The sequence below is a fragment of the Schistocerca americana genome, chromosome 2 (assembly GCF_021461395.2).
Source record: "Schistocerca americana isolate TAMUIC-IGC-003095 chromosome 2, iqSchAmer2.1, whole genome shotgun sequence".
Taxonomy (NCBI): domain Eukaryota; kingdom Metazoa; phylum Arthropoda; class Insecta; order Orthoptera; family Acrididae; genus Schistocerca; species Schistocerca americana.
In genome coordinates, this window is record NC_060120.1 from 69,282,778 (window position 1) to 69,306,186 (window position 23,409).

The 23,409-nt window shown below is 42.9% G+C and overlaps 1 protein-coding gene across 2 annotated transcripts in view; it reads right to left on the minus strand.

Moving 5' to 3' along the window:
• Window positions 1-23,409, minus strand: part of LOC124596615 (DNA primase large subunit) — a 91,372-nt gene that overhangs the window by 58,925 nt on the left and 9,038 nt on the right. For both annotated transcript variants that reach the window (XM_047135837.1, XM_047135838.1), the window contains exon 2: window positions 22,044-22,202. In XM_047135837.1, coding sequence (XP_046991793.1) covers window positions 22,044-22,202 — 159 coding nt within the window. The remainder of the gene's footprint in view (window positions 1-22,043; window positions 22,203-23,409) is intronic.

The following is a 23,409-nucleotide window of genomic DNA, read 5'->3' on the forward strand; positions in this document are numbered from 1 at the left end:
GCAATGTTACGCCCAAATATTTAATCGACGTGACCGTGTCAAGTGCTGCACTACTAATGGAGTATTCAAACATTACAGGATTCTTTTTCCTATTCATCTGCATTAGTTTACATATATCTATATTTAGAGTTAGCTGCCATTCTTTACACCAATCACAAATCCTGTCCAAGTCATCTTGTATCCTCCTACAGTCACTCAACGACGATACATTCCCATACACCACAGCATCATCTGCAAACAGCCGCACATTGCTATCCACCCTATCCAAAGGATCATTTATGTAGATAGAAAACAACAGCGGACCTACCACACTTCCCTGGGGCACTCCAGATGATACCCTCACCTCCGATGAACACTCACCATTGAGGACAACGTACTGGGTTCTATTACTTAACAAGTCTTCGAGCCACTCACATACTTGGGGAACCAATCCCATATGCTCGTACCTTAGTTAGGAATCTGCAGTGGGGCATCGAATCAAGTGCTTTCCGGAAGTCAAGGAAGATGGAATCCGTCTGATACCCTTCATCCATGGTTCGCAAGATATCATGTGAAAAAAGGGCGAGTTGCGTTTTGCATGATGTATCATGCAGCGTAACTTGCTGTGACATTGCGAGAGAGAGACAAAGATATTGTTTATTACTCTGTGGCGGTCAGCGCTCACATAATTATTCTTAGGATATAGAGTTTTTTGTTCTTGTTAAGAGTAATTTTGAGGAGAGGAGAGCCATTCTTGTGATGTAAAAAATCGACGCCATTGCGAGTTTTGATTCAAATTGTAAAATATAAGTGCATATGGAAGGAAATCAGTTAGTAGAACAATAAAATATTGTTCATTTCAAGAAGGTACGTCTTATTATACACCCAGCGATATACTGCTATTGTGATTTACTAATAAACACCAGCTGAGAACAGTTCCGACGGGAGCGTTCAGTTCTAGTGAAATAGTTCGATGTTTTCTTCGGAAAAGAAGTCACTTCATGGATCATTCAAATCCACAATAGTAACTGGACATTTCTCAGAACTGAAAGCAATCTGATTGCTATGCAACAGAGCCCCGAAGAATATTTCTCCGTACTTTGGTTACCACTTTCAGCTCAACACGGTATCTGGAGCAGATTTCTACAACAGCGGAAGCGTGTAATCGCTATCAGTTTCACACACTGCCCTGTGTACGCTGTATGTATTTACCCACAACAGTGAACATACAGTTACTCACACACATAGAAAGACAATACTAGGTGGTGTGGGGAAACATTTCAGTATATAGGCCCTGTAGAGCTAAACAGTAATTAGCCTAGTAAGAAAGGAGTCAATATATATGTCTACCGTTAGACAGGACACGATCCTGATACAACACTCATAGTGAACCTGCAATATAAATATGTTAGTAATTTAGTAATTAAATGTTTCATTGTGTGTGTATATGTCTAGTTTTATAGAGTAACTACATTATGGTCCTTTGTATGTTTAATGCTAACTGAAAGTGCGGGAGTATCTTGTGAAGAGAACGAGTACGCCGTCCCAGCAGCCGAGCAGAAACTTCAAAAAGGCCAGAACATTTGAATTACTAGCTTTCTGGAGCATTTATGCATTTAGTGATCTTTCATCTATTAATTTTCTAAGTATAAATAGTGTTGCTATATTACTTGTACTAGAATTCCAGTATTTCAGTAGATACCAAGATAATATTTTATGTGTTATCTATGTACTGTGTTTGTGTCACATTGTAAAGTGTACATTAGCAGCATTAGGACATTAACGTCTTTTTTGCGTGTGTAAAAGTTCAATAGTCACTTTTGTGGGACTTATTCAGAGGAGAAACTGTCAATTGCTCATTTACATGGTGATAACTAGATCTATGTTCAAAGCCAATAAGCAAGCACGCATCACTATGCCACAAGATGAATTAAATAGTGTGAATGCATCGTCAACTAGTGCCACAGAATTTAATACCACCGTAGTTAGCGATATGTCGATTACGGCTGAGCAACCAGCAATAATTAATGCGCTCACGCCGTCGACACAAACGGTTGCTAGTTCCGACATTCATATGTCGAAAGAAGTCCAGAGAAATATGCAGCAACCAACAAACAACATGAATTTCATCTCTGACACAGACGCGTGCGAAAACGAAATGACTGTACCGAAAATTGTGTCAGTACAATCCTCATTAAGCCCAGTGCAATCGCCAATTGCTGAGAATACCGATTTGTTATCCCAGCTGATGTCAAGTTTGACTGTCATAACACAAGGGATTAAGGCATTGGAAACATCGCAATCTAATCTTGAAACGGCACAATACACTTTTGCAAATGACATGAATCGTAGATTCCAAGTATTGGAGAGTGCGCAATTTAATTTGGCTCAGGAGCAATCTAATAAACTAAAAGAAATAAATGATAAGATTACTGAAAAATTCCAGAGTTTGGAAACAAAGCAGAGTTACTTGGTTACCAGTCAGGCACAACTCATAGTTACACAAGAACAACAGTATCAGGAATTAACAAACAAATACAAAGACATCTTATGTCATCAAGATACACTAAATCATCAAGTGCAGGAAGTTATTCATGTACAGAACACTATTGCGCAAGACGTGAATACAATTAAGCACGATAACGAGCAAGCTGTCATTGAGCTTACTCGGAGGATAGACACTCTCAGTCTCGAAGGCGAGAAACACATAGAGAAACTTTTCAATGAACATAAGATTGCATTCTCTAAGGACATTCAAGATTGGGCGAAAGAGCAAACTGAAACAGTGCGAAATTATGTTGACAAAACCTTGAAAGAAACGGTTTCTAACGTGCAAGTTAACAACGAAGCTGCACAAGAACAACTTAAAGCAGAAGTTAAAGAGATCAAGGAGAATATAGGAGATGAATTTCCTGCTTGGAAAGCAAAGATAGAAAATACATTAAAAGCATGCCAGCAAGGTCTAGTTAATACTAGAGGGGCACATACTACTTGCAGTTTATCAAAAGCAGACATTATTCCTGATGAAACCAGTGAAACCGAATCCATGCAACAATATCCATGTATTGGTGCATATTTACGTAATCAACCAGAAACAAATTATCGAGATTATCATTCGCCGCGAAGTAGCCACCAGAATGCACCTGTGACTATGAATGAAGAAAAAAATGCTTAAATATCGTCAATTCCAGATATTTATTCCCGAAAGGAAGTCGATCAATCCCGTGGTATTTATCAAGCAATTTAAAGGGATATTGCCGCGAATGTGGACTGAGCAACAAAAAATTATGTACGTTGCAGGATTCATACATGGAGATGGATCGATGTGGGTGTCAGAAGCATCCAATTGGTGTCAAGATTATGACCAATTTGAACGCGCTTTCTTGCACAAATACTGGAATAAGGGAGTACAAGAAAGACTACAAAAGGAAGTTTTTGACCCACAAACTTTTTCTTTCAAAAATGGATCTTTAAGAAAGTATTTCGAGAAGTATATAAATAAAAGCAAATACTGGAATGAACTAACACCGACGCAGGATATCATTCGAATATTAAAGGGCAAACTTCCACTTGAGGTTAAGGAAAAACTTCTACATGTGCCTGAACAACATGTGGAAGATTTTCTAACCACATTGGATTCAATAGACATTCTGTTCGAAGAATCACGTGTGCGCTATAACCAGCCAAGTTACCAACCTAACAAATACAATAGTAACAACAAACAGTGTGGAAACAAATCTATTGCACACAATTCACCAAACCCACAGGTGAGTTATTTCCAGAAAAACGTGAAATTTGGTAACGAAAATCCCGACCAGTGTAATCATGACCAACAATGTGAACAAACATATAAACGGAAATGGAGGAAGAATAATAAGAAGAGGAAAGGATACTATCAAGAAGGGAATTATCAGCAAAAACGCCGATATCAGCAACCAACCCAAGAATATCACAACCAACCACAAACTTCAGGTTGGGTACCAAATGATAATGCAAATGAATGGAGAAATCAACCACCAACAATAACCGACGTAACGGAGCAGACATCTACTAATAATGGACAATCGTCAAACTAAACTCGACTGTCAGAAGCCCCGACGGTGCAGTCGAGGAAGTTTTCAGGGGCGAAAATTCAAGCGTCAGTTTTTTTCGGTACAATGATGGCAGATTATTAATAGAAGAACTTCAGCAGGATATGATGCCTTGTCAAGAGGAACATATCACTGTACCTGTTGCGAAAATTCAGGCGGCAATTGAAGGCATTACTGTGCAAGTTACTTTAGATACAGGAGCAGCAGTAAATGTCGTTTCTGAGAAGTTATTTCAAAGAATACTTCAGAAAGCAAATCCACCGATTTTTCCTGTTCAGTGTTGTAGAATTGTAGGTCCTACTGGTCATAAGTCTTCTCAGGTTAAAGTGCAGACTCAACTCCAGTTAGATATAGGAAATGTAGCTATAAATTGCACGTTCCTTGTAATAGAAAAATTGGTTGAGGACTGTATCCTGGGTATAGATGAATTTAGAGAGAGAAATTGGCATATCGATTTTTCTCTAGGCCGTGCCAGTTTTACAACAATGGATCAGAAACATCAACTGAATCTTCTCAGGGAATATAGTACCCATGGAAAGTATTGTCAGGGACGAAAGCTGCAAATAAAGTGGATACATAGCAAACCTGTACGGTATTACCAAATTAATTACTTGCAACCAGTTTTAAACCCTGAAGATATGGTATATGAAAAGGTGCAAGAACCTGAATATTTGCAACAACACCAAAGAAAGCAATTATACGATCTTCTACAGGAATATCATGAAGTCTTTCAAGAAAGACCTGGTGTAATCAAGGGATACACATGCCATTTAGATGTGATACCCCACCAAGTTTTCTGCCGTATTTTTTATCCAGTACCGTGGCACCAACGAAAGGCAGTTGATGCGGAAATCCACCAGATGCTTGAATGGGATCTGATCGAACCTTCGACGAGTCCATACTGTAGTCCGCTTCATGTTGTCTCGAAAAAGGGAGGAAAAGTTCATCTCGTGCTAGACGCACGGCAGATAAATAAGATTATCGTGCCCGTGCGAACTCATCCGGAAAATATCGATGAGCTAATTCAAAAGTTCGAGGGGATGAAATACTTAACAAATATTGATTTGAGAAGTTCATTTTGGCAGGTGGCTCTAGACGAACCATCAAAAAAGTACACCGCATTTGTACATGCAGGTAGAAGCTATCAATTTAAGGTTTTACCTTTCGGGCTAAACGTGAGCTCAGGAGTTTTTATAAATGCTCTAGATTACGCATTGGGACCCGCACTTCGAAGCAATTTAACTTTGTTTGTGGACGACATGCTCATAGCTACGACCACATGGAAGGAGCACGTTGATTTATTGAGAAGAGTGTTAGAACGTTTCAAGGAAGCAGGCATAACCGCAAATCTGCAAAAGTCCCATTTTGCTCGAGATAAAATCAAATTTTTGGGTCATCTTATAAATGGAAAAGGCATCTTACTGGACTCCGAGAAACTAAAGGCAATCAAAAACTTTGCAGTTCCAACAACAAAAAGGCAGTTAAAGGGCTTCCTTGGAGTTGTTTCTTTTTTCCGGCGTTTCATTCACGACCACTCTATTAATGCAGAACCGTTGTACAGCTTGTTGTGCAAAAATACTCCGTGGGTGTGGACGCAACAATGTCAGAATGCATTTGAAGCAATAAAACATGCCTTAGTCAATTCACAAATATTATATCATCCAGATATGAGCCAAGAAGTCGGTTTAATGGCAGATGCTTCGGAAATTGGAATAGGTTCATGCCTCTTCCAAGTAAAGATGATAGACAGAAAATCAACTTTCTGTCCAATAGCCTTTGCTAGCCAACTCTTAACTGCTTGTGAAAGAACATATACGACTACCAAAAGGGAAGCATTGGCCGTAGTCTGGTCATTTAAGAAATTTTACTATTACTTATATGGAGCGAAGACAACAGTATACTGTGACCACAAAGCGTTAAGTTTTTTGCAAACATGTAAATTATTACATCCAAGATTAGCAAGATGGACGCTCTCACTCCAAGAGTTTCAATTTGAAATTAAATACCTAAGCGGACAGGATAATTTCATCGCTGATGCACTGTCTAGAATGCCAGATGGAGATTTGTCAACTATCAACATCACAGACAATCCGTCCGAATTTAATGTTCTTATAATGACTGATAGAATATATAGGAAACATTTTCTTGACATGTGTAAGAACATGGAAAAACTTCAGAATGAAGATCCTCGTTGGCATTCAATAAAGGGAACTTTAGCAAAGCCTGGAAACGATGATCTGAAGAGACTGTACAAAGTTGAGGACGACGTCTTATTTTTCAAAGGGCATCTTGATTCAGATAATTGGAAGGTGTGTATTCCCGAGAAGAATGAGAATGACTTAATTTTGCACACACACATCACTTGGGGACATTTTGGAGTATTAAAGTGTGCTCGGAAGATTCAAGCATATTGCTACTTCCCAAACATTTGCAGGAAAGTACACAGACAGTTAAGGAAATGTAAAATTTGTCAGCTAGCCAAACCAGGAAATTTTTGTGTGAAAGATTTCCTACATCCTATTATACCCACTAAACCGCTGTCAATCATTTCGGTCGACGTCTGTGGTCCTCTACCATCATCAAGGGGAGGATGCAAATATATTGTAGCTTTTCTTGATATATTCACTAAGTATGTCAAATTTTATCCATTAAAATCAGCTACTGCTGCATCCATAGCCAAGAAGCTGGTCAAGGATTATATAGTCAAGGTAGGCAAACATTAGCCAGTTGTGGTATAAAACAAATTCTAACATCAGTGTACCACCCTTCGGCGAATCCCGTGGAACGAATTTTTCGTGAATTAAACCGGTTCATGAGAACATATTGCCACAACCAGCAACCCAAATGGATCGATTATCTTCACAATTTTCAGGAAATTGTAAACAATATGCCACATACTACGACAGAATACACCCCATACGAACTGATGTTTGGAAAACAGGAACAGAATGACTGGATTCGACCAATTCCTAAAGTGGCTATTAACAAAATAGACCTACAAAATAAAGTACGATAATCCTTACTCAATATAATGGACAAGGCAAGAAAAAGGAAAATATATTTTGACAATCGACTTGGAAAAATAAAAACATATAAAGTGAAAGACCAAGTTTTAGTAAAAACTCATCCTAAGGCTTCACTTATACAGAGGAAGAACACAAAATGGCAATTATTGTATCAAGGACCATTTGTGATTACCAAAATACCCCATCCAGGAACTTATGTTTTGAAGGATGTGAAGAATGGAAAGGTGAAAGGAATGTATCCTCATCACTTGTTAAAGCAATTTCATGATGACTGAAGATTCTGAAGATTGAAAATACTATTCTTATCAAATAATACTGATTAGAGAATTTTCATTAAACCTATGAATCATACTTAGGATAGTTTCTTTCTTTTTGCAATTTAGTAGTTAGTTTTTCTTTTCAGGCATGATGTACGAGAGATATGCAGACATTATGTATTTGTTTTGCACTGTAAAGATAAGTTTTCTTTTCAGTATGCAGAGAATTTAGCAATAGTATGAATGATTTCTTTTAAAAAAATTTTTATTCAGTAGATAGTAACTTCAATCGGGTTTCACAATGCATAATGACCATGGGTTAGTGACTCAAATGAATCTGGTCTATGGCAAGATATTTTTTTCTTATGTCAATTTAACAATGTCAGTGTATGTTTGTATTTGCTTTTTTACTCGCTGAGCTGAAGTCATGCTGTTCGGAAGGGGTAATTGTTTCAATCTTTTGTGACGAACATTGTCTTTATAATTGTACTATTGTTGTAACATACCTGTGTATGTAAATTATGTTATGTCAATTGTTTCTCGCGAAGTTACCAACTGAGCGAATGCCTTTCAGTTATAAGCACATCAACAAGTGTTAAAGTCCATCTGAAAGATGACGAGCATAAGTTGACACGGCAGCACCAGTTGGATTTGTGTATAGTGCATTCTAGGGTTGTTGATAGAAATGAAGAACACCTTACGACTTCCGAATATTTCAAATTCAGGACAGAGAATTAGAAAGAACTTTAGATTAGATTCTATTTCAGCTCAGCATAGATCAAACACCTTTTCCACGGAACTTACACTGACTCTTATTTTCATGTCAACCATATGCGGAAAACCGTAATACCCACGAGGAGAATAGAATTCAATCAGTTACCCGGAGATGACAGATAGAAGGGAATCGTAGATGGACGTAAACCAACGCGTCGACGGTTCACCTCAAGACACAGAAGATTAACAGTGTTGTGTTTCTTTTGTGAACAGTGTTTAAATTCATTAAAAAAATACATATTGTAAATATTTTTTTTTATTTTCCATTGTAATTCAATTAATTTTCTTTGCAAATGAGAAATACGAGGATGGTAAATCTACCCCGAGGTTTTCCTTTGTGGGGCTTGGCCGAATGGCTAGATTATCCGTTTGAGACATCCCAAGGCGAGTAACAGAAGCTTTGAGTGATGATGAAAAAGGTTTCTGATCACATCTCATGCCATCCTCGACGAATGAATAAAAGCAAGCATGGAAGCTGTGCATATAAGCTGCATCAGGAATTCAGCACAGGCTTCGTCAGCAGTATATGCATCCAAATCTATAATTTACATTTAGATAGTCATTCACTAATACCAAAATATCATAAGAAATACAGTGGACATTAATACTCTAGTGGACATTAATACAGCGTCATAAACAATAACCGATACAGTGTTGTGTGAACGCTCGTGTCTGTTTTTGCCCAAAAATAGTTCGTCCACAATAGGGGCATATATGATGTATCATGCAGCGTAACTTGCTGTGACACTGCGAGAGAGAGACAAAGATATTGTTTATTACTCTGTGGCGGTCAGCGCTCACATAATTATTCTTAGGATATAGAGTTTTTTGTTCTTGTTAAGAGTAATTTTGAGGAGAGGAGAGCCATTCTTGTGATTTAAAAAATCGACGCCATTGCGAGTTTTGATTCAAATTGTAAAATATAAGTGCATATGGAAGGAAATCAGTTAATAGAACAATAAAATATTGTTCATTTCAAGAAGGTACGTCTTATTATACACCCAGCGATATACTGCTATTGTGATTTACTAATAAACACCAGCTGAGAACAGTTCCGACGGGAGCGTTCAGTTCTAGTGAAATAGTTCGATGTTTTCTTCGGAAAAGAAGTCACTTCATGGATCATTCAAATCCACAATAGTAACTGGACATTTCTCAGAACTGAAAGCAATCTGACTGCTATGCAACAGAGCCCCGAAGAATATTTCTCCGTACTTTGGTTACCACTTTCAGCTCAACACGGTATCTGGAGCAGATTTCTACAACAGCGGAAGCGTGTAATTGCTATCAGTTTCACACACTGCCCTGTGTACGCTGTATGTATTTACCCACAACAGTGAACATACAGTTACTCACACACATAGAAAGACAATACTAGGTGGTGTGGGGAAACATTTCAGTATAAAGGCCCTGTAGAGCTAAACAGTAATTAGCCTAGTAAGAAAGGAGTCAATATAATTGCTATCCACCCTATCCAAAAGATCATTTATGTAGATAGAAAATAACAGCGGACCTACCACACTTCCCTGGGGCACTCCAGATGATACCCTCACCTCCGATGAACACTCACCATTGAGGACAACGTACTGGGTTCTATTACTTAACAAGTCTTCGAGCCACTCACATACTTGGGGAACCAATCCCATATGCTCGTACCTTAGTTAGGAATCTGCAGTGGGGCACCGAATCAAGTGCTTTCCGGAAGTCAAGGAAGATGGAATCCGTCTGATACCCTTCATCCATGGTTCGCAAGATATCATGTGAAAAAAGGGCGAGTTGCGTTTTGCAGGAACGATGCTTTCTAAAGCCGTGCTGATGCATGGACAGCAACTTCTCTGTCTCAAGGAAATTCATTATATTCGAACTGAGAATATGTTCGAGAATCCTGCAACAAACCGATGTCAAGGATATTGGTCTGTAATTTTGAAGATCTGTCCTTCTACTCTTCTTATTTACAGGCCTTACCTGAGCTTTTTTCCAGTCGCTCGGGACTTTACGTTGGGCAAGAGATTCGCGATAAATGCAAGCTAAGTGAGGAGCCAATGCAGTAGAGTACTCTCTGTAAAACCGAATTGGAATCCCATCAGGACCTGGCGATATATTTATTTTCAACCCATTCAGCTGCTTCACAACCCCAGGGATGTCTATCACTACGTCCTCCATACGGGAATCTGTATGAGACTCAAACGGCGGTATGTTTGTACAATCCTCCTGCGTGAAAGATTTCTCAAATGCTAAATTTAAAATTTCAGCTTTCGTTTTGCTGTCTTCCAATGCCAGGTCAGACTGATCAGTGAGTGACTGGATGGAAGCCTTCGACCCACCTATCAATTTTACGCAAGACCAGAATTTCCTAGGGTTTTCAGCAAGATCTTTTGCTAAGGTATGATGGTGGTAGTGGTTGAATGCTTCGCCCATCGTTCTTTTTACAGCTGCACGAATCTCTACTAACTTTTGTCTGTCCTCATTCTCCCGATCTTTCTTGTACCGCGAGTGCAACTGCCTTTGCTTCCTGAGCATTCTCCGAATTTCGCTGTTAAACCACGGTGGGTCTTTTCCGTCCGTAACCCACTTTTCGGCACATACTTGTCCAATGCGTGATTTACAATTTGTTTAAAATTTGCCCATAATTCTTCCACCTCCATCGTAGCGGAAGTAAATGAAGTCGATTCATTTACTAAGTGGGATGCTAACAACTGCTTATCTGCTCTTTCTAGTAAGAATACTCTCCTAGCCTTCTCGACCGACTTTTTAACTTTCGTAACCGTAGTCGTAATGATATCATGATCACTAATCCCTGTCTCAACACCGACTCCGTCGATGAGGTCTGGTCTGTTCTACATCTACATCTACATCTACATTGATACTCCGCAAGCCACCCAACGGTGTGTGGCGGAGGGCACTTTACGTGCCACTGTCATTACCTCACTTTCCTGTTCCAGTCGCGTATGGTTCGCGGGAAGAACGACTGTCTGAAAGCCTCCGTGCGCGCTCTAATCTCTCTAATTTTACATTCGTGATCTCCTCGGGAGGTATAAGTAGGGGGAAGCAATATATTCGATACCTCATCCAGAAACGCACCCTCTCGAAACCTGGACAGCAAGCTACACCGTGATGCAGAGCGCCTCTCTTGCAGAGTCTGCCACTTGAGTTTATTAAACATCTCCGTAACGTTATCACGGTTACCAAATAACCCGGTGACGAAACGCGCCGCTCTTCTTTGGATCTTTTCTATCTCCTCCGTCAACCCGACCTGGTACGGATCCCACACTGATGAGCAATACTCAAGTATAGGTCGAACGAGTGTTTTGTAAGCCACCTCCTTTGTTGATGGACTACATTTTCTAAGCACTCTCCCAATGAATCTCAACCTGGTACCCGCCTTACCAGCAATTAATTTTATATGATCATTCCACTTCAAATCGTTCCGTACGCATACTCCCAGATATTTTACAGAAGTAACTGCTACCAGTGTTTGTTCCGCTATCATATAATCATACAATAAAGGATCCTTCTTTCTATGTATTCGCAATACATTACATTTGTCTATGTTAAGGGTCAGTTGCCACTCCCTGCACCAAGTGCCTATCCGCTGCAGATCTTCCTGTATTTCGCTACAATTTTCTAATGCAGCAACTTCTCTGTATACTACAGCATCATCCGCGAAAAGCCGCATGGAACTTCCGACACTATCTACTAAGTCATTTATATATATTGTGAAAAGCAATGGTCCCATAACACTCCCCTGTGGCACGCCAGAGGTTACTTTAACGTCTGTAGACGCCTCTCCATTGATAACAACATGCTGTGTTCTGTTTGCTAAAAACTCTTCAATCCAGCCACACAGCTGGTCTGATATTCCGTAGGCTCTTACTTTGTTTATCAGGCGACAGTGCGGAACTGTATCGAACGCCTTCCGGAAGTCAAGAAAAATAGCATCTACCTGGGAGCCTGTATCTAATATTTTCTGGGTCTCATGAACAAATAAGGCGAGTTGGGTCTCACACGATCGCTGTTTCCGGAATCCATGTTGATTCCTACATAGTAGATTCTGGGTTTCCAGAAATGACATGATACGCGAGCAAAAAACATGTTCTAAAATTCTACAAGAGATCGACGTAAGAGATATAGGTCTATAGTTTTGCGCATCTGCTCGACGACCCTTCTTGAAGACTGGGACTATCTGTGCTCTTTTCCAATCATTTGGAACCCTCCGTTCCTCTAGAGACTTGCGGTACACGGCTGTTAGAAGGGGGGCAAGTTCTTTCGCGTACTCTGTGTAGAATCGAATTGGTATCCCGTCAGGTCCAGTGGACTTTCCTCTATTGAGTGATTCCAGTTGCTTTTCTATTCCTTGGACAATTATTTCGATGTCAGCCATTTTTTCGTTTGTGCGAGGATTTAGAGAAGGAACTGCAGTGCGGTCTTCCTCTGTGAAACAGCTTTGGAAAAAGGTGTTTAGTATTTCAGCTTTACGCGTGTCATCCTCTGTTTCAATGCCATCATCATCCCGTAGTGTCTGGATATGCTGTTTCATGGCTACCAGATCTAAAATATTTCCATTAACGTTGGCTGTCAATTTAGTTGCTCAAGACAGTTTTCGGATAATGTGTTCAAAAGTAATTCACACGACGGCTTGTCTGTACCACCTGTAATGAATCCATACTAGGTAGGTTGAAGTCGCCTCCGACTAATATAGCATGACCCGGGTACTTCTGCGATACAGAATGTAGACTCGCTTTGAATGATTCTAGAACTGTCACAGCGGAACCTGGTGGCCGGTAATAACACCCAACAATTAACTTTATTTCCCCTAGCCCTGTTAAGTGTGTCCAGATAACTTCACAATCACACACTACTTCGACCTCAGTAGACACAATATACTTGTCAACTACAATGAAGACACCACCTCCTACGGTGTCTAATCTGTCTTTCTGATACACGTTCCAACCCTCACTAAATATTTCAGAACTTCCTGTCTCAGGGTTCAGCCAGGTTTTTCAGAAAAATGCAATGCACATAGTATCAGAAGAAAACGATTTCTTGAAATACTATCGGCAATTCCTTTCACATGAAATAAAGGGCTCTTTTTCCAATAGTCCTGCAACTTCCTCACCTTTACATTTCCCATGTGCAGGAAAACTCCCAAGAACACTAACAATTAGCCAACCGTCACATCTTTCCAACAATTTATTCATGATTGCTCTTTGGTTTCCACAGAAAGGAATAATTCAATTGCGTTTTGATTTGTTCCTTCTACAACTTTCAATAGAAATTCATCCGTCAGCAAAAGATGAAAATAATCTAAGGGAGTGTTTCCCGTTGGTTGAATTAGCAGTCCCTAATTTTTTATAAACGGGTAATTTACCACTCCAACTGGCTCACCTTCCCATGCAACACTTGTATCAGCTACATTACCACTCCTTCTGCCCTTTCCCTGTCACTTGGATTCACAGCCATTTCTAGTCTCACCTAAAGCAAACCTGGCTCCGTCAGACTCTTTACTGGATTCCCACCCATACTCCCCACTGGCCAATTCCGTTTCCGATTGCTTTCTTCTAACAGGGTGTATACATGTACAAGGAAAAAAATTCCCGGATTTCCCGGTTAAAAATACACTTTATCCCAGATGAAAATACACTTTTTCTGTGTTATACTCTTCCTTGGCACTGTAAAACTCATCAGTCCTATGGTTTTGTATGCAGGTGTAGAATTTCCCGGCACTTTAGAAAATGAAACTCAGAGGGGGGGAAGACACGTTTTGAAAGACCTTTGATGTGCAACATGTACGCTGCATATTTTCGTATTACGAAGGTATAAATTTGAATTCCACCAAACACCACATGTTACTTTCCGAAACATTGAAATCGAGATTGCGATGCGCTTTTGTAAGATGGCCATAGCTCCCGTCACGTGATCTCACCAGCTGATGGCAGCATAGGACCCATGATGTAGTGAGCCAATAGCAAGATCACTCTAAGTAGCGCAAACACACAAATTAGAAAAGTTAATGGTTTAAATTAATATACACAGCATTCACATATAATGTTGGTCTCGAAGATTAATAAACTGGAAAAGAAGCTAAGCTACCACATATAATGTTGATCTTTTTTGCGCGTGTTACACTTTAAGATACATCACACAAATGTGCCAGTAAAATTACGTAAATGTCTGATCTTTTGGGCTCGAAATTCTTCTAAATGGTCGTCCTCAAAGAGTTGATTTTTAAATGAGAGTAAAACGCTTTGTGATTTAAGAAACTCATCGTACATTCTCGCACATAGTTCATCTTGCGTAAAAGGAAATCTGCTTTGAATGTAACGCTTTTCAAACCACCATTCACAATATTTTCCCGTGACCTGTTGGAAATAAGTTCGTTTCAGCAGTTGCAAGAGAACGACAGTAACAGGCGTCACCGCGCTTGCGCAGCTAAGATGACGTAGGAAGCCCATATGTTCGTACGTGTAAAACATTAAAAGATCTTACGTGTGGCATAAAAGAAACAAGACATCAGATGATACTTCAAGAGCGTCGAAATTTCGTGAACCATACTAAAACGCATAATTCGGCTTAAAATGCACATTCATATGTAAATTTTCTTGGAGTACCAGTACTGTATTATCTCATGTTTGGTTCTTTATTATGGCATAACACCATACGTGAACTTGAAATACAGCGAACAGTTGAAACTAGCCAATAGTGTGAAATTAAACACTTAGTTTCAAATAAATTGACTGCCTTGGCAGTAAAGATTAACTTTAAGCCAAATCTCTTTACCAAACCGGCAAAAGTAACTTCATTGTTCTGTCAGAAAGGTAGAAATAAAATCTGAAGCTAATAACATATTTTAGCCTTCCATAATTATGCGAACGTATTTTAATTCATTTGATAGCTCCCGGCCACAAAAATCCTAACAGGCATAGGATTAAAAAAACAGCATAATCAAATGTCCTTGGAGAGGTTTGTCAAGTTGATAAAACGAAGAACGCGAGCAGCTGCTCGTGGGTCATCCGCTAAAAGGCATCTAGAGTACATGGCAGGCCAAGATCAAGACGCAGTGTGTTAAAATCCGGACAGGACGTTAAAATGTGGCGGACCGTCAGCAATTGCCCACATGGGCAGAACGGCGCCGGCGCAGCCGTCAGCAGATGGTGATGGCTGAACCGGCAGTGTCCAATTCGTAACCGGGCCAAAACGACCTCCTCCCGCCGAGAAGGGCGTGAGGAGGACGGCCAAGCCGCGGGAAGAGGTTTCAAGGCCCGGTAAGTGCAGCCCAATCGGCATGCCACAGCGATAAAATGCGCCGACAAAGGACCCTGCTAAAATCTGATGAAGGGACACAACAAGAAGCTGTCTGAGGCTGGAGGACCGCAGCCTTGGCCGCGGCATCTGCAGCTTCGTTCCCAGGGATACCGACATGGCCAGGAACCCACATAAAGCTAACCGGAGAACCGTCGTCCACCATCTGCTGAAGAGAGCGTTGGATCCGGTGCATGAAAGGGTGAACCGGATACGGATCACTAAGGCTCTGGAGTGCGCTCAGGGAATCGGAGCAGATGACATAAGCAGAATGTCGGTGGCGGCAGATGTAAAGAACAGCCTGGTAGAGGGCAAAAAAGCTCAGCTGTGAAGACCGAACAATGGCCATGGAGCCGGTACTTGAAACTTTGTGCCTCGACAATAAAAGAATACCCGACCCCGTCATTGGTCTTAGAGCCATCTGTATAAATGAAGGTCATATTAATGAACTTCGAACGAAGTTCGACAAAACGGGAGTGATACTGAACCGGGGGTAACCTCCTTTGGGAGCCAGCTGAGGTCAAGGTGAACGCGAACCTGAGCCTGGAGCCAAGGTGGCGTGTGGCTCTCGCCCACTCGAAAGGTTGCAGGGAGTGAAAAATCAAGGTGTTGAAGGAGGCGATGAAAGCGAACTCCAGGGGGTAGCAGGGCAGAGACATACAACCCGTATTGACGGTCGAGAGAGTCGTCAAAAAAGGAATGATAAGACGGGTGGTCGGGCATTGACAGTAGCCAACAGGCATACCGACAAAGCAGTATATCGCGCCGGTAGGTTAGTGGCAATTCACCAGTTTCAGCCTGAAGACTCTCGACGGGACTAGTATAAAACGCTCCGATCGCAAGACGTAAACCCCGATGTTGTATGGAGTTGAGGCGGCGTAAGATGGATGGCCGTGCAGAGGAGTATACGAAGCTCCCATAATCCAGCTTGGAGCAGACGATCGACCGATATAGGCGAAGTAGGACGGTTCGATCCCCTCCCCACGACATACCACTGAGAACACGGAGGACATTTAGAGAACGGGTACAACGGGCAGCCAAATATGACACATGTGGAGACCAGCTAAGTTTCCTGTCAAATGTAAGACCTAAAAATTTTGTTGTCTCCACGAATGGGAGAGCAACGGGACCGAGTCGTAAGGACGGTGGGAGAAACTCTTTGTAGCGCCAGAAGTTAATACAGACCGTCTTCTCGGCAGAAAAACGGAAGCCATTGGCGACACTCCAGGAGTAAAGATGGTCAAGAGAACGCTGAAGACAGCACTCCAGGAAACATGTACGCTGCGCGCTGCAATAGATGGTAAAATCGTCCACGAAAAGGGAGCCTGATACTTCAGCTGGGAGGCAATCCATTATTGGATTGATCGCTATGGCGAAGAGAGCGATACTCAAAACTGAGCCCTGTGGCACCCCGTTCTCCCGGCGAAAGGTGTCTGACAGGACAGAACCCACATGTATCCTGAACTGTCGATCCATTAAAAAGGAACGAATAAAAAGAGGGAGGCGACCGCGAAGGCCCCATGTATGCATGGTGCGGAGAATGCCCGCCCTCCAACAGGTGTCGTAAGCCTTCTCCAAATCAAAGAACACAGCCGCGGTCGGGCGCTTCCGCAAGAAGTTATTCATAATGAAGGTCGACAAGGTAACCAGATGGTCAACAGCAGAGCGGCGCCTACGAAATCCACATTGTACATTGGTAAGTAGGCGTCGAGATTCGAGCAGCCAAACCAAACAAGAGTTAACCATTCGCTCCATCACCTTAAAGACACAGCTGGTAAGCGAGATGCGTCGATAACTGGAAGGCAAGTGCTTGTCCTTCCCCGGCTTAGGAGTCGGTACAACAATAGACTCGCGCCAGCATGCGGGAACATGTCCCTCAATCCAGATGCGATTATAAGTACGAAGAAGGAAACCTTTACCCGCAGGAGAAAGGTTCTTCAGCATCTGAATATGAATAGAATCAGGCCCTGGAGTGGAGGACCGTGATCGGCCAAGTGCGTTTTCGAGTTCCCGCACGGTGAATGGGGCATTATAACTTTCACGATTCGAAGAGCGGAAGTTAGGTGGCCTGGCCTCCTCTGCCTGTTTGCGGGGGAGGAAGGCAGGGTGGTAATGAGCGGAGCTCGAAACCTCTGCGAAAAAGCGGCCGAAGGCATTGGAGACAGCCTCAGGGGCCACAAGGACGTCATTCGCGACTGTCAAGCCAGAAACTGGTGAGTGGACCTTAGTGCCAGATAGCCGGCGCAGGCTACCCCAGACAACAGAAGAAGGAGTAAAACTGTTGTGTCCGAAAGAAAAGTAGGGGCGCCAGTATTGAGGCAGACAAGATTGAGCTGGTTGAAAAGGTCTGCTAACAGGGAGCCCCTCGGGCAGGATGCTGGAGAGCCCCAAAGGGGATGGTGGGCATTGAAGTCTCCAGTTAACAAAAATGGTGCAGGTAGCTGAGCAATATTTTGAATCATGTCTGCCCTGGTAACGGCAGACGACGATGGAGTGTAAACGGTACAAATGGAAAATGTGAACGTGGGGAGAATAATTTGGACGGCAACTGCCTGCAGGCCGGTGTGCAATGTGATGGGATCGTAGTAAATATCATCTCAGACCAGCAACATAACCCCTCCATGAGCCGGAATACCTGCCACAGGGGGTAGGTCAAAACGCACAGAGGCTTTGTGTGCCAAGTCAATTTGATCGCATGGGCGTAGCTTCGTTTCCTGGAGAGCTAAGACGAGCGGACAGTGCAAGCGCAGCAGCAACGTTAAGTCCTCTCGGTTGGAGCGAATGCCGCGAATATTCCAATGAAGAAGTGCCATCGTGAGAAGAAAAAGAAAAAGGAGAAGCAAGAAGGGGTCACCTCGAAGGCCGCTGAGGGCCCGGCTTCGAGCGAGCACTGCCGCTGCTATCAGTAGGCAGACAGTCATCGTCCATTGGTTCTATAGGTTCATCGGCCATCTTGGTAAGATGGCCGGGAGGGGGAGCTTCCTCCGGCGGTGATCGGCCAGATGGTCGGCTACCAGCAGTGCGGCCAGGCGAAACGGATGACGGCCTGGGGCGGCAACCGCTGGGTGGCGCAGAAGGAGAACTGTGCTTCCTATGAGCCTTCTTGGAAGGTCGTTTGGTGGAAGTACTGGTCGATGGCTGGGAGTTCGAGGTACGTAGGAAGTCTGCACGGGACGGTTCCTTCTTGAAGGCCCATGCATCTGACTTCTGGGTCTTCATCGTGGCAGAAGCTGATGAAGGGGCTTGTGTCTGTGGGGTGACGGGAGGAAGAGGAGACATCGACCGCGCGATCTTAGCACTGGCCGAATGGACGACCGTGGTGCTGAAGGTCAGATCGCATGTCTGGGTTGCCACCTCCCTGGCAGTCCGAGGAGAGGCGAGGACAGTACTGTATTTCCCCGCTGGAAGCAGTGTGGGCTTCCTACTAGCAAATAGCTTGCGAGCAGCCAAGGTGGACACTTCCTCTTTGACCCGAATTTCTTGGATACAGCGTTCTTCCTTATAGATGGGACAGTCGCGGGAGGACGCTGCATGGTCACCCTGACAGTTCACACAACGAAGAGACGGAGGTGGACAGTCACCCTCATGGGCATCCCTGCCACAAGTGACACATTTAGCCGCATTGGAACAAGACTGGCGAGTGTGATTAAAACGCTGACACTGGTAGCAGTGCGTAGGTGTCGGGACATAGGGGCGAACAGAAATAACCTCGTAGCCCGCTTTGATGCGCGGTGGCAGCTTAACACTATCAAAGGTCAAGAAAAGTGTCCAGGTCGGTACAAGGTCATTGTTGACCTTTTTCATGACCCTATGGACAGCCGCCACGCCCTGCTCAGCGAGGAAAGACTGAATCTCCTCGTCAGTCAATCCACCGAGTGATATAGTATAAACCACACCACGAGACGAATTCAAAGTTCGGTGAGCCTCCAGCCGGACAGGAAACGTGTACAGGAGTGTGGCTCGAAGCAGTTTTTGTGCCTGAAAGGCGCTCTCAGTTTCTAGTAACAAGGTACCATTACGCAACCTGGTACAAGACTTAACAGTTCCGGCTATGGCATCTACGCCCTTCTGGATAACGAAAGGGTTGACAGAGGAAAAATCCTTTCCGTCCTCAGATCGAGAAACGACGAGGAACTGTGGGGCAGGCGGTAGTACTTTTGTCACTGGTGGCTGGTCAAGTTTCCGTTTGTGGGCAGAAGTTGAGAGAGAAGAAGAAGAGAAATCCATTGCGGAGGAATCCCCCATGATTGCCAGCATCTCCGACGGCGCGCTCCTTCCTTGTGGGGACCCTCTCAGAGGGCACTCCCGCCTTAGGTGAATGTTGACACCTCAGGTCACACCTCCCGAGAAACAGACGGAGGGACCTATCGGCATGGTCAGAAGGTATCAGCTCAGGCAATCACCCCTCCCTGGGCCTGGGGGTACGTGCGTGCCTTACTTGTCTACCCAGGACAGGGAATTACGCATTACCCCGTCACCGGCTACGCGTGCGAACGCGTGGGTCGGCCTTCAGGCGCGCACAGGGAGGAAGGAAGAAGAGGAAAAAGAAGAGAGAGAGGACAGACTGTCTCAAACGCCGCGGCGGAGACCAGAGAAGGCAAGGAGAAGAAGGCAAGGGAAAGAGTAAGGAAGACAGTGAGATGGAGAAGAACAAAGAAAGGAACCAACCAAAGGAAGGAAGAAACGAGAAGAAGTGAAAAACCAAAATGACCTCAAATATAGGTCGTGGAACCGTCCGTCTCCGGACGCAGGCGCTAACTACCCCCTTGAGGGGGAGGGACTCCTTTTAGTCGCCTCTTACGACAGGCAGGAATACCTCGGGCCTATTCTAACCCCCGGACCCGCAGGGGGAAACATTCACTGAACGTAAACACAGGTCATGCGGACGCTCCCCACAACAACTCAGACTGCTCTGTGCATCAGCCCCAGATTTACTATTATTTCCCAACTGGGGCAATATTAAATAGTGGCGCCCAGCCACATTTCAGTAACCAGAAGCGGGAGAAGTATTACTCAAACGCGACTCAACTGCGCATGCGCAAGAGCCCGCCCGCAACAGCTCAAACGAATCTAATTCAAACAGTTGTCACATCATGGTGATCGTAGGCAGTTTGTTGTTATAAAGCATTGCATAGTCTTCCTAAAGCCTTTGACACACTTTGCTGTTGGCAGACGCTTGTATGAGCACTGATTTGTTGTTGTATACGGTGCAATTCCTTTGCAACTTAAGTTTTATTTTTGTTTTCTTTTTTCTCTCATTCATGTTTTGTTGCTGCAGTATTATTCTGCAGTAGCGGGATACAGTAATATCCTTTGTTAGAGTATTGGTTCTTACCAGTCAAAATCACAAAAATTTAACTGAAAGCTAAAACAATGAAAAATTCCCGGAATTCTAAACAATTCCCGGGTTTTTCCCGGTTTTCTCCAGGATGAAAAAATTCCCGGGTTTTTCCCAGATTTCCCGGGTTGTGTACACCCTTTCTAATATTCATAATAATTCTGCATCCATTAGTTTTTGTATGTTTATTGTGTCCCATATTTTACGTTTCTTAGGTTCTGAAGGGTCCGCCGTGTCACGATCGTTTTCCATTTTCAGTCTCACAACAGAGAAAAACTATAGGGAAAATACGCGAACCACATCCGTAAAAATTGAAAACAATACATTCTTAGAGTGCCTGCGAAATAAACCACACCAAATGGCTGTGCCCAACTAAACTGTGGTGCCTCGCAACAGCCGAGTCTCTCGCCGCGCAGGCGCATCTACAACATGTGCACCAGTATTGGCTGGGTTCGCTGGTGCGCCGATGGCAGCAAATGTGTTAAAATAATAAGGTGTAAACTAGGTCACAGTGGCAGCGAGTCATACTGTAACAGTGCTACTGCTCTGAAACTGTGGTACAGAAGCCACGAAACACGTTTGTGTTGTAAGCTCATTAGATGTCATGGTAAATCAACACATATTTGTCAATTATAAAATTGTACAGAATGCAACAGGTTATGTCTGCCATGGGCTTAATAAATGTATATGTTATTATAGTGATACAACATAATACATTAAAAACACTAATAAATTTTAAATTGTTAAAAAGGAAATAGTCAAGTGATAATATGTGATTCTGATATGCTCTTGTAGTATGTTTAGATAAAAAATAATAACATACGCAAGAAGAACCTGCCTTATGGAGCTACAAAATAATACAAAATTGATAAAATAATTAGGGAAATATGCCAAACGCATGAAACAAACAACTGAAGTAAGTAATCAACATCCTGTGTTGGCGTAGCTGCCAGAATGTAGCATACACAAGAAGTCTGAGGAACTTAAACCGCTGGAGGGTCTCTTGTACCCTGTGACGCACCATTCCAAGGAAAGAATAATAAAACACTGTAGCAGTCACTTAATAAGATTAATATAGTATATTACTTAAACAGACAAGGGACAATCAATGAGAGTAATACAATCAATACAGGAAAATGAAGCAATTATGTAGTGAACTCTCATAATATATACTAATAAGATGTAGATGTTAATCAACGTTGGAACACAAACATTTCCATTCAAAAAGGCTAATTCATTAGATCCACCTTACAATTTAATAATATCTCAATTAAGGTACCTTTCAGTCTAGCCACTGCTAATTCCTCAAATTCAGAAAGAGAAATAGTCATCAAAGGAGGCTTTCTATACAGCTGCACATCATGTGGATACAGTTCTGCCAGTCCATCCACAATGGCTTTTGCTACTCTCCTTTTCTTTCGTGATATATCCATGGTAACTGGTAATAAAAATGTGGAAATTAATATTCACTGCTCAATAATATGAAAATATACACTGATCAGCCACAACATTATGACCACCAACCTCCTAGTGATATAAACCCGTCCAGTTGACAGCAACGTCACCTGACGAGGAATAACAGCTAGTCAGAGACCCACACGATGCGTGCAATATCAGTGAACATGTTGTCCGTGTGTAGAATGGGGAAGGCTTGTGATCTATCCAAGTTTGACCAAGGGCAGACTGTGACTGCCTGGAGGCATGGCATGGGCATTTCAGAAACTGCGCGACTATTAGAGTGTTCAAGAATTGCTTTGGTGAGTTTCTTCAACACGTGGCTAAACAAAGGTGAAACCATGTCCACACATCGTGGCGTTGGGCACTGACCCCTCACTGCAGATACTGGATGTTGCAGAATGGACATACCGGTAAAATAGGACAGACAGTGCACTGTGGTAGAACTAACTTAAATGCTGGGCAGAGTACATGTGTCTATCAACACACAGTGCACCAAACACTTCTCACAATGGACCTCTGCAGCCAACAACCCATGCATGCGCCAAAGTTAACACCACGACACTGGCAACTACGACTGAAATGGACATGTGACCATCAGCACTGGAAGTTGGTGCAAAGGCAGTTCGTTGCACGGTCTGACGAATTCCAATATTTCTTCATCATGCTGATGGGTGGGCACACACATCCATCGTCTTCCAGGGGAACAGCTCCCTGACACATGTACTGCAGGACGATGACAAACTGGAGGCAGCTGCATTATGCTCTGGGAAACATTCACATGGGCATCTGTGGATCTAGTGGAGCTTGTGCAAGATGCCATGAAAGCCAAGGAGTATCTTACATGGTTGCAGACCATGTCCACCCCTTCATGATGATCATATTTCCCCACAGAAATGGCATTTTTCAACAAGAAAATACGCCACATCACAAATCCAGCAGTGTGAGAGTGGTTCAAGGAACACAGTGGTGAGTTCCAACTGATGTGCTGACCTCCCAACTCACCAGATCTGAAGCCGATCAAACACACCTGGGATGTGATTGAATGTAGTAGCAGAGCTCATTGCCACATTCCCTGAAATTCACGGGAAACAGGTGACACGTGTGCAGATGTGGTTGCCTCATTGTTATCCGTGCCAAAGGTGGACATACTGGCTATTACATAGGTGGTTGTAATGTTCTAGCTGATC